This window comes from Somniosus microcephalus, unplaced genomic scaffold, assembly GCF_052327205.1.
Source record: "Somniosus microcephalus isolate GS21.2 unplaced genomic scaffold, FLI_Smic_1.0 unresolved_chr1, whole genome shotgun sequence".
Taxonomy (NCBI): domain Eukaryota; kingdom Metazoa; phylum Chordata; class Chondrichthyes; order Squaliformes; family Somniosidae; genus Somniosus; species Somniosus microcephalus.
Window position 1 is genome coordinate 69,024,339 of NW_028225179.1, and position 13,628 is coordinate 69,037,966.

At 51.5% G+C, this 13,628-nt stretch overlaps 1 protein-coding gene across 4 annotated transcripts in view; it reads left to right on the forward strand.

The window, feature by feature from the left end:
- Positions 1-13,628, forward strand: part of LOC147095467 (active breakpoint cluster region-related protein-like) — a 334,266-nt gene that overhangs the window by 72,293 nt on the left and 248,345 nt on the right. For all 4 annotated transcript variants that reach the window (XM_085974613.1, XM_085974616.1, XM_085974612.1 and 1 more), the window contains exon 7: positions 1,280-1,332. In XM_085974613.1, coding sequence (XP_085830739.1) covers positions 1,280-1,332 — 53 coding nt within the window. The remainder of the gene's footprint in view (positions 1-1,279; positions 1,333-13,628) is intronic.

Sequence of the window (13,628 nt, forward strand, 5' to 3'; positions counted from 1 at the left end):
ATTCTTATAACCCCTCATCCATGCCTTTGTTACCTCTAGACTTGACTATTCCAACGCACTCCTGGCTGGCCTCCCACATTCCACCCTACGTAAACTTGAGGTCATCCAAAACTAGGCTGCCCGTGTCCTAACTCGCACCAAGTCCCGCTCGTCCATCACCCCCCCGTGCTCGCTGACCTACATTGGCTCCCGGTTAAGCAGCGCCTCGATTTCAAAATTTTCATCCTTGTTTTCAAATCACTCCATGGCCGCGCATCTCTGTAATCTCCTCCAGCTCCACAATCCCCCGAGATATCTGCGCTCCTCTAATTCTGCCCTCTTGAGCATCCCTGATTATAATCGCTCAACCATCGGTGGCCGTGCCTTCTGTTGCCTCGGCCCTAAGCTCTGGAATTCCCTGCCTAAATCTCTCCAGCTTTCTCTCCTCCTTTAAGACGCTCCTTAAAACCTACCTCTTTGACCGAGCTTTTGGTCACCTGCCCTAATTTATCCTCATGTGGATCGGTGTCAAACTTTTTGACTTAAAATACACCTGTGTAGGGCCTTGGGAGGTTTTACTATGGTAAAGGCACTATATAAATACAAGTTGATGTTGTTGTGTGACAGATAGAAGGTCAGAACTACACGAAGTTCAAAAGATCTAACTTTATGACTCTTGTAACAGTCTTAAATGGCCTTCAAGAACAAAAGGAGAGAGAGAGAAAGAGAGAGGAAGAAAAAAATGAAAGACTTGCATTTCTGTAGCGCCTTTCACCACCTCAGGATGTCGCAAAGCGCTTCATAGCCAATGAAGTTTGAAGTGTAGTCACTGTTGCAATGTGGGAAGTGCGGCAGCCATTTTGCGCACAGCAAGCTCCCACCAACAGTAATGAGCAGATAATCCGCTTTGGTTGAATGCTAAATATTGCCCTGGGCATCGGGGAGAACTACCCCCACTGCTCTTCTTCCAACAGTGGCCGGGGGATCTTATACGTCCACAGGAGAGGGCAGACGGGGCCCTCGGGTTTAACGTCTTATCACGAAAGACGCCGCCTCCGACAGTGCAGCGCTCCCTCGGTACTGGCAGCCTGGGGAGAGTTGGCCTGGGTTATGGGGGCTCGAGACTCCAGAGTGGGTGGTGGGCACAAACCCACGACCTTCCGAATCAGAGCAGAGAGAGATACTAACTGAGCAACGGCTGACACCTAATAATTTGAGTGTAAAAGGGCGATGGATTGACTGTGGATAGACTGTCTTGGATTGTTCAAAACTCTCACCCTTCCTTCCGTTTTTCCCCCAGCCCTGCTCCACAAGCCCGTCAATCACGTGACGAGGGTCACACTGTCGATTGGAGTAAGTTCCAATTTCATATTCCAGCACTTTTTTTGATATAAGAATGCTTCATTTTTCCAGTCAGTACATTTTCAGCTCATCAAGATGGAGAGAAACAGAGTTGGAGAATGGTCCCTCTACACTGTCCCATCAAAGACTCCCAGGGCAGGCACAGCACAGGTTAGATACAGAGTAAAGCTCTATCTACACTGTCACATCAAACACTCCCAGGGCAGGTACAGCACGGGTTAGATACAGAGTAAATCTCCCTCTACACTGTCCCATCAAACACTCCCAGGGCAGGTACAGCACGGGTTAGATACAGAGTAAAGCTCCCTCTACACTGTCACATCAAACACTCCCAGGGCAGGTACAGCACGGGTTAGATACAGAGTAAATCTCCCTCTACACTGTCCCATCAAACACTCCCAGGGCAGGTACAGCACGGGTTAGATACAGAGTAAAGCTCCCTCTACACTGTCACATCAAACACTCCCAGGGCAGGTACAGCACGGGTTAGATACAGAGTAAAGCTCCCTCTACACTGTCCCATCAAACACTCCCAGGGCAGGTACAGCACGGGTTAGATGCAGAGTAAAGCTCCCTCTACACTGTCCCATCAAACACTCCCAGGGCAGGAACAGCAGGGGTTAGATACAGAGTAAAGCTCCCTCTACACTGTCCCATCAAACACTCCCAGGGCAGGTACAGCACGGGTTAGATACAGAGTAAAGCTCCCTCTACACTGTCCCATCAAACTCCCAGGGCAGGTACAGCAGGGGTTAGATACAGAGTAAAGCTCCCTCGACACTGGCCCATCAAACACTCCCAGGGCAGGTACAGCATGCGTTAGATACAGAGTAAAGCTCTCTCTACACTGTCCCATCAAACACTCCCAGGGCAGGTACAGCACGGGTTAGATACAGAGTAAAGCTCCCTCTACACTGTCCCATCAAACACTCCCAGGGCAGGTACAGCGCGGGTTAGATACAGAGTAAAGCTCCCTCTACACTGTCCCATCAAACACTCCCAGGGCAGGTACAGTACGGGTTAGATACAGAGTAAAGCTTCCTCTACAGTGTCCCATCAAACACTCCCAGGGCAGGTACAGTACGGGTTAGATACAGAGTAAAGCACCCTCTACACTGTCCCATCAAACACTCCCAGGGCAGGTACAGCACGGGTTAGATACAGAGTAAAGCTCCCTCTACACTGTCCCATCAAACACTCCCAGGGCAGGTACAGCGCGGGTTAGATACAGAGTAAAGCTCCATCTACACTGTCGCATCAAACACACCCAGAGCAGGTACAGCGCGGGTTAGATACAGAGTAAAGCTCCCTCTACACTGTCCCATCAAAGACTCCCAGGGCAGGCACAGCACAGGTTAGATACAGAGTAAAGCTCTATCTACACTGTCACATCAAACACTCCCAGGGCAGGTACAGCACGGGTTAGATACAGAGTAAATCTCCCTCTACACTGTCCCATCAAACACTCCCAGGGCAGGTACAGCACGGGTTAGATACAGAGTAAAGCTCCCTCTACACTGTCACATCAAACACTCCCAGGGCAGGTACAGCACGGGTTAGATACAGAGTAAAGCTCCCTCTACACTGTCCCATCAAACACTCCCAGGGCAGGAACAGCAGGGGTTAGATACAGAGTAAAGCTCCCTCTACACTGTCCCATCAAACACTCCCAGGGCAGGTACAGCACGGGTTAGATACAGAGTAAAGCTCCCTCTACACTGTCCCATCAAACTCCCAGGGCAGGTACAGCAGGGGCTAGATACAGAGTAAAGCTCCCTCTACACTGGCCCATCAAACACTCCCAGGGCAGGTACAGCATGCGTTAGATACAGAGTAAAGCTCTCTCTACACTGTCCCATCAAACACTCCCAGGGCAGGTACAGCACGGGTTAGATGCAGAGTAAAGCTCCCTCTAAACTGTCCCATCAAACACTCCCAGGGCAGGTACAGCACGGGTTAGATACAGAGTAAATCTCCCTCAACACTGTCCCATCAAACACTCCCAGGGCAGGTACAGCACGGGTTAGATACAGAGTAAAGCTCCCTCTACACTGTTCCATCAAACACTCCCAGGGCAGGTACAGCGCGGGTTAGATACAGAGTAAAGCTCCCTCTACACTGTCCCATCAAACACTCCCAGGGCAGGTACAGCGCGGGTTAGATACAGAGTAAAGCTCCATCTACACTGTCGCATCAAACACTCCCAGAGCAGGTACAGCGCGGGTTAGATACAGCGTAAAACTCCCTCTACACTGCCCATCAAACACTCCCAGGGCAGGTACAGCACGGGTTAGATTCAGAGTAAAGCTCCATCTACACTGTCCCATCAAACACCCCCAGGGCAGGTACAGCACGGATTAGATACAGAGTAAAGCTCCCTCGACACTGCCCATCAAACACTCCCAGGGCAGTTACAGCACGGGTTAGATACAGAGTAAAGCTCCCTCTACACTGTCCCATCAAACACTCCCAGGGCAGGTACAGCACCGGTCAGATACAGAGTAAAGCTCCATCTACACTGCCCATCAAACACTCCCAGGGCAGGTACAGCACGGGTTACATACAGAGTAAAGCTCCCTCTGCACTGTCCCGTCAAACACTCCTAGGGCAGGTACAGCACGGGTTAGATACAGAGTAAAGCTCCATCTGCACTCTCCCATCAAACACTCCCAGGGCAGGTACAGCACGGGTTAGATACAGAGTAAAGCTCCCGCGACACTGTCCCATCAAACACTCCCAGGGCAGGTACAGCACGGGTTAGATACAGAGTAAAGCTCCATCTACACTGTCCCATCAGACACTCCCAGGGCAGGTACAGCACAGGTTAGAATCAGAGTAAAGCTCCCTCTACACTGTCCCATCAAACACTCCCAGGGCAGGTACAGCACGGGTTAGATACAGAGTAAAGCTGCCTCTACACTGTCCCATCAAACACTCCCAGGGCAGGTACAGCACGGGTTAGATACAGAGTAAAGCTCCCTCTACACTGCCCATCAAACACTCCCAGGGCAGGTACAGCGCGGGTTAGATACAGAGTAAATCTCTCTCTACATTGCCCATCAAACACTCCCACTGCAGGTACAGCACGGGTTAGATACAGAGTAAAACTCCCTCTACACTGCCCATCAAACACTCCCAGGGCAGGTACAGCACGGGTTAGATACAGAGTAAAGCTCCCTCTACACTGTCCCATCAAAGACTCCCAGGGCAGGTACAGCACGGGTTAGATACAGAGTAAAGCTCCCTCTACACTGTCCCATCACACACTCCCAGGGCAGGTACAGCAGGGGTTAGATACAGAGTAAAGCTCCCTCTACACTGTCCCATCAAACACTCCCAGGGCAGGTACAGCACGGATTAGATACAGAGTAAAGCTCCCTCTACACTGTCCCATCAAACACTCCCAGGGCAGGTACAGCACGGGTTAGATACAGAGTAAAGCTCCCTCTACACTGTCCCATCAAACACTCCCAGGGCAGGTACAGCACGGGTTAGATACAGAGTAAAGCTCCTTCTACACTGCCCCATCAAACACTCCCAGGGCAGGTACAGCACGGGTTAGATACAGAGTAAAGCTCCATCTACACTGTCCCATCAAACACTCCCAGGGCAGGTACAGCACGGCTTAGATACAGAGTAAAACTCCCTCTACACTGTCCCATCAAACACTCCCAGGGCAGGTACAGCACGGGTTAGATACAGAGTAAAACTCCATCTACACTGTCCCATCAAACACTCCCAGGGCAGGTACAGTACGGGTTAGATACAGAGTAAAGCTTCCTCTACACTGCCCCATCAAACACTCCCAGGGCAGGTACAGTACGGGTTAGATACAGAGTAAAGCACCCTCTACACTGTCCCATCAAACACTCCCAGGGCAGGTACAGCACGGGTTAGATACAGAGTAAAGCTCCCTCTACACTGCCCATCAAACACTCCCAGGGCAGGTACAGCACGGGTTAGATTCAGAGTAAAGCTCCATCTACACTGTCCCATCAAACACTCCCAGGGCAGGTACAGCACGGATTAGATACAGAGTAAAGCTCCCTCTACACTGCCCATCAAACACTCCCAGGGCAGTTACAGCACGGGTTAGAATCAGAGTAATGCTCCCTCTACACTGTCCCATCAAACACTCCCAGGGCAGGTACAGCACGGGTTAGATACAGAGTAAAGCTGCCTCTACACTGTCCCATCAAACACTCCCAGGGCAGGTACAGCACGGGTTAGATACAGAGTAAAGCTCCCTCTACACTGCCCATCAAACACTCCCAGGGCAGCTACAGCGCGGGTTAGATACAGAGTAAATCTCCCTCGACACTGCCCATCAAACACTCCCAGTGCAGGTACAGCACGGGTTAGATACAGAGTAAAACTCCCTCTACACTGCCCATCAAACACTCCCAGGGCAGGTACAGCACGGGTTAGATACAGAGTAAAGCTCCCTCTACACTGTCCCATCAAAAACTCCCAGGGCAGGTACAGCACGGGTTAGATACAGAGTAAAGCTCCCTCTACACTGTCCCATCACACACTCCCAGGGCAGGTACAGCACGGGTTAGATACAGAGTAAAGCTCCCTCTACACTGCCCATCAAACACTCCCAGGGCAGGTACAGCACAGGTTAGATACAGAGTAAAGCTCCCTCTACACTGTCACATCAAACACTCCCAGGGCAGGTACAGCACGGGTTAGATACAGAGTAAAGCTCCATCTACACTGTCCCATCAAACATTCCCAGGGCAGGTACAGCACGGGTTAGATACAGAGTAAAGCTCCATCTACACTGTCCCCATCAAACACTACAGGGGCAGATACAGCACGGGTTAGATACAGAGTAAAGCTCCCTCTACACTGTCCCATCAAACACTCCCAGGGCAGGAACAGCAGGGGTTAGATACAGAGTAAAGCTCCCTCTACACTGTCCCATCAAACACTCCCAGGGCAGGTACAGCACGGGTTAGATACAGAGTAAAGCTCCCTCTACACTGTCCCATCAAACTCCCAGGGCAGGTACAGCAGGGTTTAGATACAGAGTAAAGCTCCCTCTACACTGGCCCATCAAACACTCCCAGGGCAGGTACAGCATGCGTTAGATACAGAGTAAAGCTCTCTCTACACTGTCCCATCAAACACTCCCAGGGCAGGTACAGCACGGGTTAGATACAGAGTAAAGCTCCCTCTACACTGTCCCATCAAACACTCCCAGGGCAGGTACAGCACGGGTTAGATGCAGAGTAAAGCTCCCTCTAAACTGTCCCATCAAACACTCCCAGGGCAGGTACAGCACGGGTTAGATACAGAGTAAAGCTCCCTCGACACTGTCCCATCAAACACTCCCAGGGCAGGTACAGCACGGGTTAGATACAGAGTAAAGCTCCCTCTACACTGTTCCATCAAACACTCCCAGGGCAGGTACAGCGCGGGTTAGATACAGAGTAAAGCTCCCTCTACACTGTCCCATCAAACACTCCCAGGGCAGGTACAGCGCGGGTTAGATACAGAGTAAAGCTCCATCTACACTGTCGCATCAAACACTCCCAGAGCAGGTACAGCGCGGGTTAGATACAGAGTAAAGCTCCCTCTACACTGTCCCATCAAAGACTCCCAGGGCAGGCACAGCACAGGTTAGACACAGAGTAAAGCTCTATCTACACTGTCACATCAAACACTCCCAGGGCAGGTACAGCACGGGTTAGATACAGAGTAAATCTCCCTCTACACTGTCCCATCAAACACTCCCAGGGCAGGTACAGCACGGGTTAGATACAGAGTAAAGCTCCCTCTACACTGTCACATCAAACACTCCCAGGGCAGGTACAGCACGGGTTAGATACAGAGTAAAGCTCCCTCTACACTGTCCCATCAAACACTCCCAGGGCAGGAACAGCAGTGGTTAGATACAGAGTAAAGCTCCCTCTACACTGTCCCATCAAACACTCCCAGGGCAGGTACAGCACGGGTTAGATACAGAGTAAAGCTCCCTCTACACTGTCCCATCAAACTCCCAGGGCAGGTACAGCAGGGGTTAGATACAGAGTAAAGCTCCCTCTACACTGGCCCATCAAACACTCCCAGGGCAGGTACAGCATGCGTTAGATACAGAGTAAAGCTCTCTCTACACTGTCCCATCAAACACTCCCAGGGCAGGTACAGCACGGGTGAGATACAGAGTAAAGCTCCCTCTACACTGTCCCATCAAACACTCCCAGGGCAGGTACAGCACGGGTTAGATGCAGAGTAAAGCTCCCTCTAAACTGTCCCATCAAACACTCCCAGGGCAGGTACAGCACGGGTTAGATACAGAGTAAAGCTCCCTCAACACTGTCCCATCAAACACTCCCAGGGCAGGTACAGCACGGGTTAGATACAGAGTAAAGCTCCCTCTACACTGTTCCATCAAACACTCCCAGGGCAGGTACAGCGCGGGTTAGATACAGGGTAAAGCTCCCTCTACACTGTCCCATCAAACACTCCCAGGGCAGGTACAGCGCGGGTTAGATACAGAGTAAAGCTCCATCTACACTGTCGCATCAAACACTCCCAGAGCAGGTACAGCGCGGGTTAGATACAGAGTAAAGCTCCCTCTACACTGTCCCATCAAACACTCCCAGGGCAGGTACAGTACGGGTTAGATACAGAGTAAAGCTTCCTCTACAGTGTCCCATCAAACACTCCCAGGGCAGGTACAGTACGGGTTAGATACAGAGTAAAGCACCCTCTACACTGTCCCATCAAACACTCCCAGGGCAGGTACAGCACGGGTTAGATACAGAGTAAAGCTCCCTCTACACTGTCCCATCAAACACTCCCAGGGCAGGTACAGCACGGGTTAGATGCAGAGTAAAGCTCCCTCTAAACTGTCCCATCAAACACTCCCAGGGCAGGTACAGCACGGGTTAGATACAGAGTAAATCTCCCTCAACACTGTCCCATCAAACACTCCCAGGGCAGGTACAGCACGGGTTAGATACAGAGTAAAGCTCCCTCTACACTGTTCCATCAAACACTCCCAGGGCAGGTACAGCGCGGGTTAGATACAGAGTAAAGCTCCCTCTACACTGTCCCATCAAACACTCCCAGGGCAGGTACAGCGCGGGTTAGATACAGAGTAAAGCTCCATCTACACTGTCGCATCAAACACTCCCAGAGCAGGTACAGCGCGGGTTAGATACAGCGTAAAGCTCCCTCTACACTGCCCATCAAACACTCCCAGGGCAGGTACAGCACGGGTTAGATTCAGAGTAAAGCTCCATCTACACTGTCCCATCAAACACCCCCAGGGCAGGTACAGCACGGATTAGATACAGAGTAAAGCTCCCTCGACACTGCCCATCAAACACTCCCAGGGCAGTTACAGCACGGGTTAGATACAGAGTAAAGCTCCCTCTACACTGTCCCATCAAACACTCCCAGGGCAGGTACAGCACCGGTCAGATACAGAGTAAAGCTCCATCTACACTGCCCATCAAACACTCCCAGGGCAGGTACAGCACGGGTTACATACAGAGTAAAGCTCCCTCTGCACTGTCCCGTCAAACACTCCTAGGGCAGGTACAGCACGGGTTAGATACAGAGTAAAGCTCCATCTGCACTCTCCCATCAAACACTCCCAGGGCAGGTACAGCACGGGTTAGATACAGAGTAAAGCTCCCTCTACACTGTCCCATCAAACACTCCCAGGGCAGGTACAGCACGGGTTAGATACAGAGTAAAGCTCCATCGACACTGTCCCATCAGACACTCCCAGGGCAGGTACAGCACAGGTTAGAATCAGAGTAAAGCTCCCTCTACACTGTCCAATCAAACACTCCCAGGGCAGGTACAGCACGGGTTAGATACAGAGTAAAGCTGCCTCTACACTGTCCCATCAAACACTCCCAGGGCAGGTACAGCACGGGTTAGATACAGAGTAAAGCTCCCTCTACACTGCCCATCAAACACTCCCAGGGCAGGTACAGCGCGGGTTAGATACAGAGTAAATCTCTCTCTGCACTGCCCATCAAACACTCCCACTGCAGGTACAGCACGGGTTAGATACAGAGTAAAGCTCCTTCTGCACTGTCCCATCAAACACTCCCAGGGCAGGTACAGCACGGGTTAGATACAGAGTAAAGCTCCATCTACACTGTCCCATCAAACACTCCCAGGGCAGGTACAGCACGGCTTAGATACAGAGTAAAGCTCCTTCTACACTGTCCCATCAAACACTCCCAGGGCAGGTACAGCACGGGTTAGATACAGAGTAAAACTCCCTCTACACTGTCCCATCAAACACTCCCAGGGCAGGTGCAACACGGGTTAGATACAGAGTAAAGCTCCCTCTACACTGTCCCATCAAACACTCCCAGGGTAGGTACAGCACGGGTTTGATACAGAGTAAAGCTCCCTCTATACTGTGCGATCAAACACTCCCAGGGCAGGTACAGCACGGGTTAGATACAGAGTAAAGCTCCATCTACACTGTCCCATCAAACACTCCCAGGGCAGGTACAGCGCGGGTTAGATACAGAGTAAAGCTCCCTCTACACTGTCCCATCAAACACTCCCAGGGCAGGTACAGCGCGGATTAGATACAGAGTAAAGCTCCCTCTACACTGCCCATCAAACACTCCCAGGGCAGGTACAGCACGGGTTAGATTCAGAGTAATGCTCCATCTACACTGTCCCATCAAACACTCCCAGGGCAGGTACAGCACGGATTAGATACAGAGTAAAGCTCCCTCTACACTGCCCATCAAACACTCCCAGGGCAGTTACAGCACGGGTTAGAATCAGAGTAATGCTCCCTCTACACTGTCCCATCAAACACTCCCAGGGCAGGTACAGCACGGGTTAGATACAGAGTAAAGCTGCCTCTACACTGTCCCATCAAACACTCCCAGGGCAGGTACAGCACGGGTTAGATACAGAGTAAAGCTCCCTCTACACTGCCCATCAAACACTCCCAGGGCAGGTACAGCGCGGGTTAGATACAGAGTAAAGCTCCCTCTACACTGTCCCATCACACGCTCCCAGGGCAGGTACAGCACGGGTTAGATACAGAGTAAAGCTCCCTCTACACTGTCCCATCAAACACTCCCAGGGCAGGTACAGCACGGGTTAGATACAGAGTAAAGCTCCCTCTACACTGTCCCATCAAACACTCCCAGGGCAGGTACAGCACTGGTTAGATACAGAGTAAAGCTCCTTCTACACTGTCCCATCAAACACTCCCAGGGCAGGTACAGCACGGGTTAGTTACAGAGTAAAGCTCCATCTACACTGTCCCATCAAACACTCCCAGGGCAGGTACAGCACGGGTTAGATACAGAGTAATGCTCCTTCTACACTGTCCCATCAAACACTCCCAGGGCAGGTACAGCACGGGTTAGATACAGAGTAAAACTCCCTCTACACTGTCCCATCAAACACTCCCAGGGCAGGTGCAACACGGGTTAGATACAGAGTAAAGCTCCTTCTACACTGTCCCATCAAACACTCCCAGGGTAGGTACAGCACAGGTTTGATACAGAGTAAAGCTCCCTCTATACTGTCCTGTCAAACACTCCCAGGGCAGGTAGAGCACAGGTTAGATGCAGAGTAAAGCTCCCTCTACACTGTCCCATCAAACACTCCCAGGGCAGGTGCAATACGGGTTAGATACAGAGTAAAGCTCCCTCTACACTGTCCCATCACACACTCCCAGGGTTGGTACAGCACGGGTTTGATACAGAGTAAAGCTCCCTCTACACTGTCCCATCAAACACTCCCAGAGCAGGTACAGCGCGGGTTAGATACAGAGTAAAGCTCCCTCTGCACTGTCCCATCAAACACTCCCAGGGCAGGTACAGTACGGGTTAGATACAGAGTAAAGCTCCCTCTACACTGTCCCATCAAACTCCCAGGGCAGGTACAGCAGGGGTTAGATACAGAGTAAAGCTCCCTCTACACTGGCCCATCAAACACTCCCAGGGCAGGTACAGCATGGGTTAGATACAGAGTAAAGCTCCCTCTACACTGTCCCATCAAACTCCCAGGGCAGGTACAGCAGGGGTTAGATACAGAGTAAAGCTCCCTCTACACTGGCCCATCAAACACTCCCAGGGCAGGTACAGCATGCGTTAGATACAGAGTAAAGCTCTCTCTACACTGTCCCATCAAACACTCCCAGGGCAGGTACAGCACGGGTGAGATACAGAGTAAAGCTCCCTCTACACTGTCCCATCAAACACTCCCAGGGCAGGTACAGCACGGGTTAGATGCAGAGTAAAGCTCCCTCTAAACTGTCCCATCAAACACTCCCAGGGCAGGTACAGCACGGGTTAGATACAGAGTAAAGCTCCCTCAACACTGTCCCATCAAACACTCCCAGGGCAGGTACAGCACGGGTTAGATACAGAGTAAAGCTCCCTCTACACTGTTCCATCAAACACTCCCAGGGCAGGTACAGCGCGGGTTAGATACAGAGTAAAGCTCCATCTACACTGTCGCATCAAACACTCCCAGAGCAGGTACAGCGCGGGTTAGATACAGAGTAAAGCTCCCTCTACACTGTCCCATCAAACACTCCCAGGGCAGGTACAGTACGGGTTAGATACAGAGTAAAGCTTCCTCTACAGTGTCCCATCAAACACTCCCAGGGCAGGTACAGTACGGGTTAGATACAGAGTAAAGCACCCTCTACACTGTCCCATCAAACACTCCCAGGGCAGGTACAGCACGGGTTAGATACAGAGTAAAGCTCCCTCTACACTGCCCATCAAACACTCCCAGGGCAGGTACAGCACGGGTTAGATTCAGAGTAAAGCTCCATCTACACTGTCCCATCAAACACCCCCAGGGCAGGTACAGCACGGATTAGATACAGAGTAAAGCTCCCTCTACACTGCCCATCAAACACTCCCAGGGCAGGTACAGCACGGGTTAGATACAGAGTAAAGCTCCCTCTACACTGCCCATCAAACACTCCCAGGGCAGGTACAGCGCGGGTTAGATACAGAGTAAATCTCCCTCGACACTGCCCATCAAACACTCCCAGTGCAGGTACAGCACGGGTTAGATACAGAGTAAAACTCCCTCTACACTGCCCATCAAACACTCCCAGGGCAGGTACAGCACGGGTTAGATACAGAGTAAAGCTCCCTCTACACTGTCCCATCAAAAACTCCCAGGGCAGGTACAGCACGGGTTAGATACAGAGTAAAGCTCCCTCTACACTGTCCCATCACACACTCCCAGGGCAGGTACAGCACGGGTTAGATACAGAGTAAAGCTCCCTCTACACTGCCCATCAAACACTCCCAGGGCAGGTACAGCACGGGTTAGATACAGAGTAAAGCTCCCTCTACACTGTCACATCAAACACTCCCAGGGCAGGTACAGCACGGGTTAGATACATAGTAAAGCTCCATCTACACTGTCCCATCAAACATTCCCAGGGCAGGTACAGCACGGGTTAGATACAGAGTAAAGCTCCATCTACACTGTCCCCATCAAACACTACAGGGGCAGATACAGCACGGGTTAGATACAGAGTAAAGCTCCCTCTACACTGTCCCATCAAACACTCCCAGGGCAGGAACAGCAGGGGTTAGATACAGAGTAAAGCTCCCTCTACACTGTCCCATCAAACACTCCCAGGGCAGGTACAGCACGGGTTAGATACAGAGTAAAGCTCCCTCTACACTGTCCCATCAAACTCCCAGGGCAGGTACAGCAGGGGTGAGATACAGAGTAAAGCTCCCTCTACACTGGCCCATCAAACACTCCCAGGGCAGGTACAGCATGCGTTAGATACAGAGTAAAGCTCTCTCTACACTGTCCCATCAAACACTCCCAGGGCAGGTACAGCACGGGTTAGATACAGAGTAAAGCTCCCTCTACACTGTCCCATCAAACACTCCCAGGGCAGGTACAGCACGGGTTAGATGCAGAGTAAAGCTCCCTCTAAACTGTCCCATCAAACACTCCCAGGGCAGGTACAGCACGGGTTAGATGCAGAGTAAAGCTCCCTCGACACTGTCCCATCAAACACTCCCAGGGCAGGTACAGCACGGGTTAGATACAGAGTAAAGCTCCCTCTACACTGTTCCATCAAACACTCCCAGGGCAGGTACAGCGCGGGTTAGATACAGAGTAAAGCTCCCTCTACACTGTCCCATCAAACACTCCCAGGGCAGGTACAGCGCGGGTTAGATACAGAGTAAAGCTCCATCTACACTGTCGCATCAAACACTCCCAGAGCAGGTACAGCGCGGGTTAGGTACAGAGTAAAGCTCCCTCTACACTGTCCCATCAAACACTCC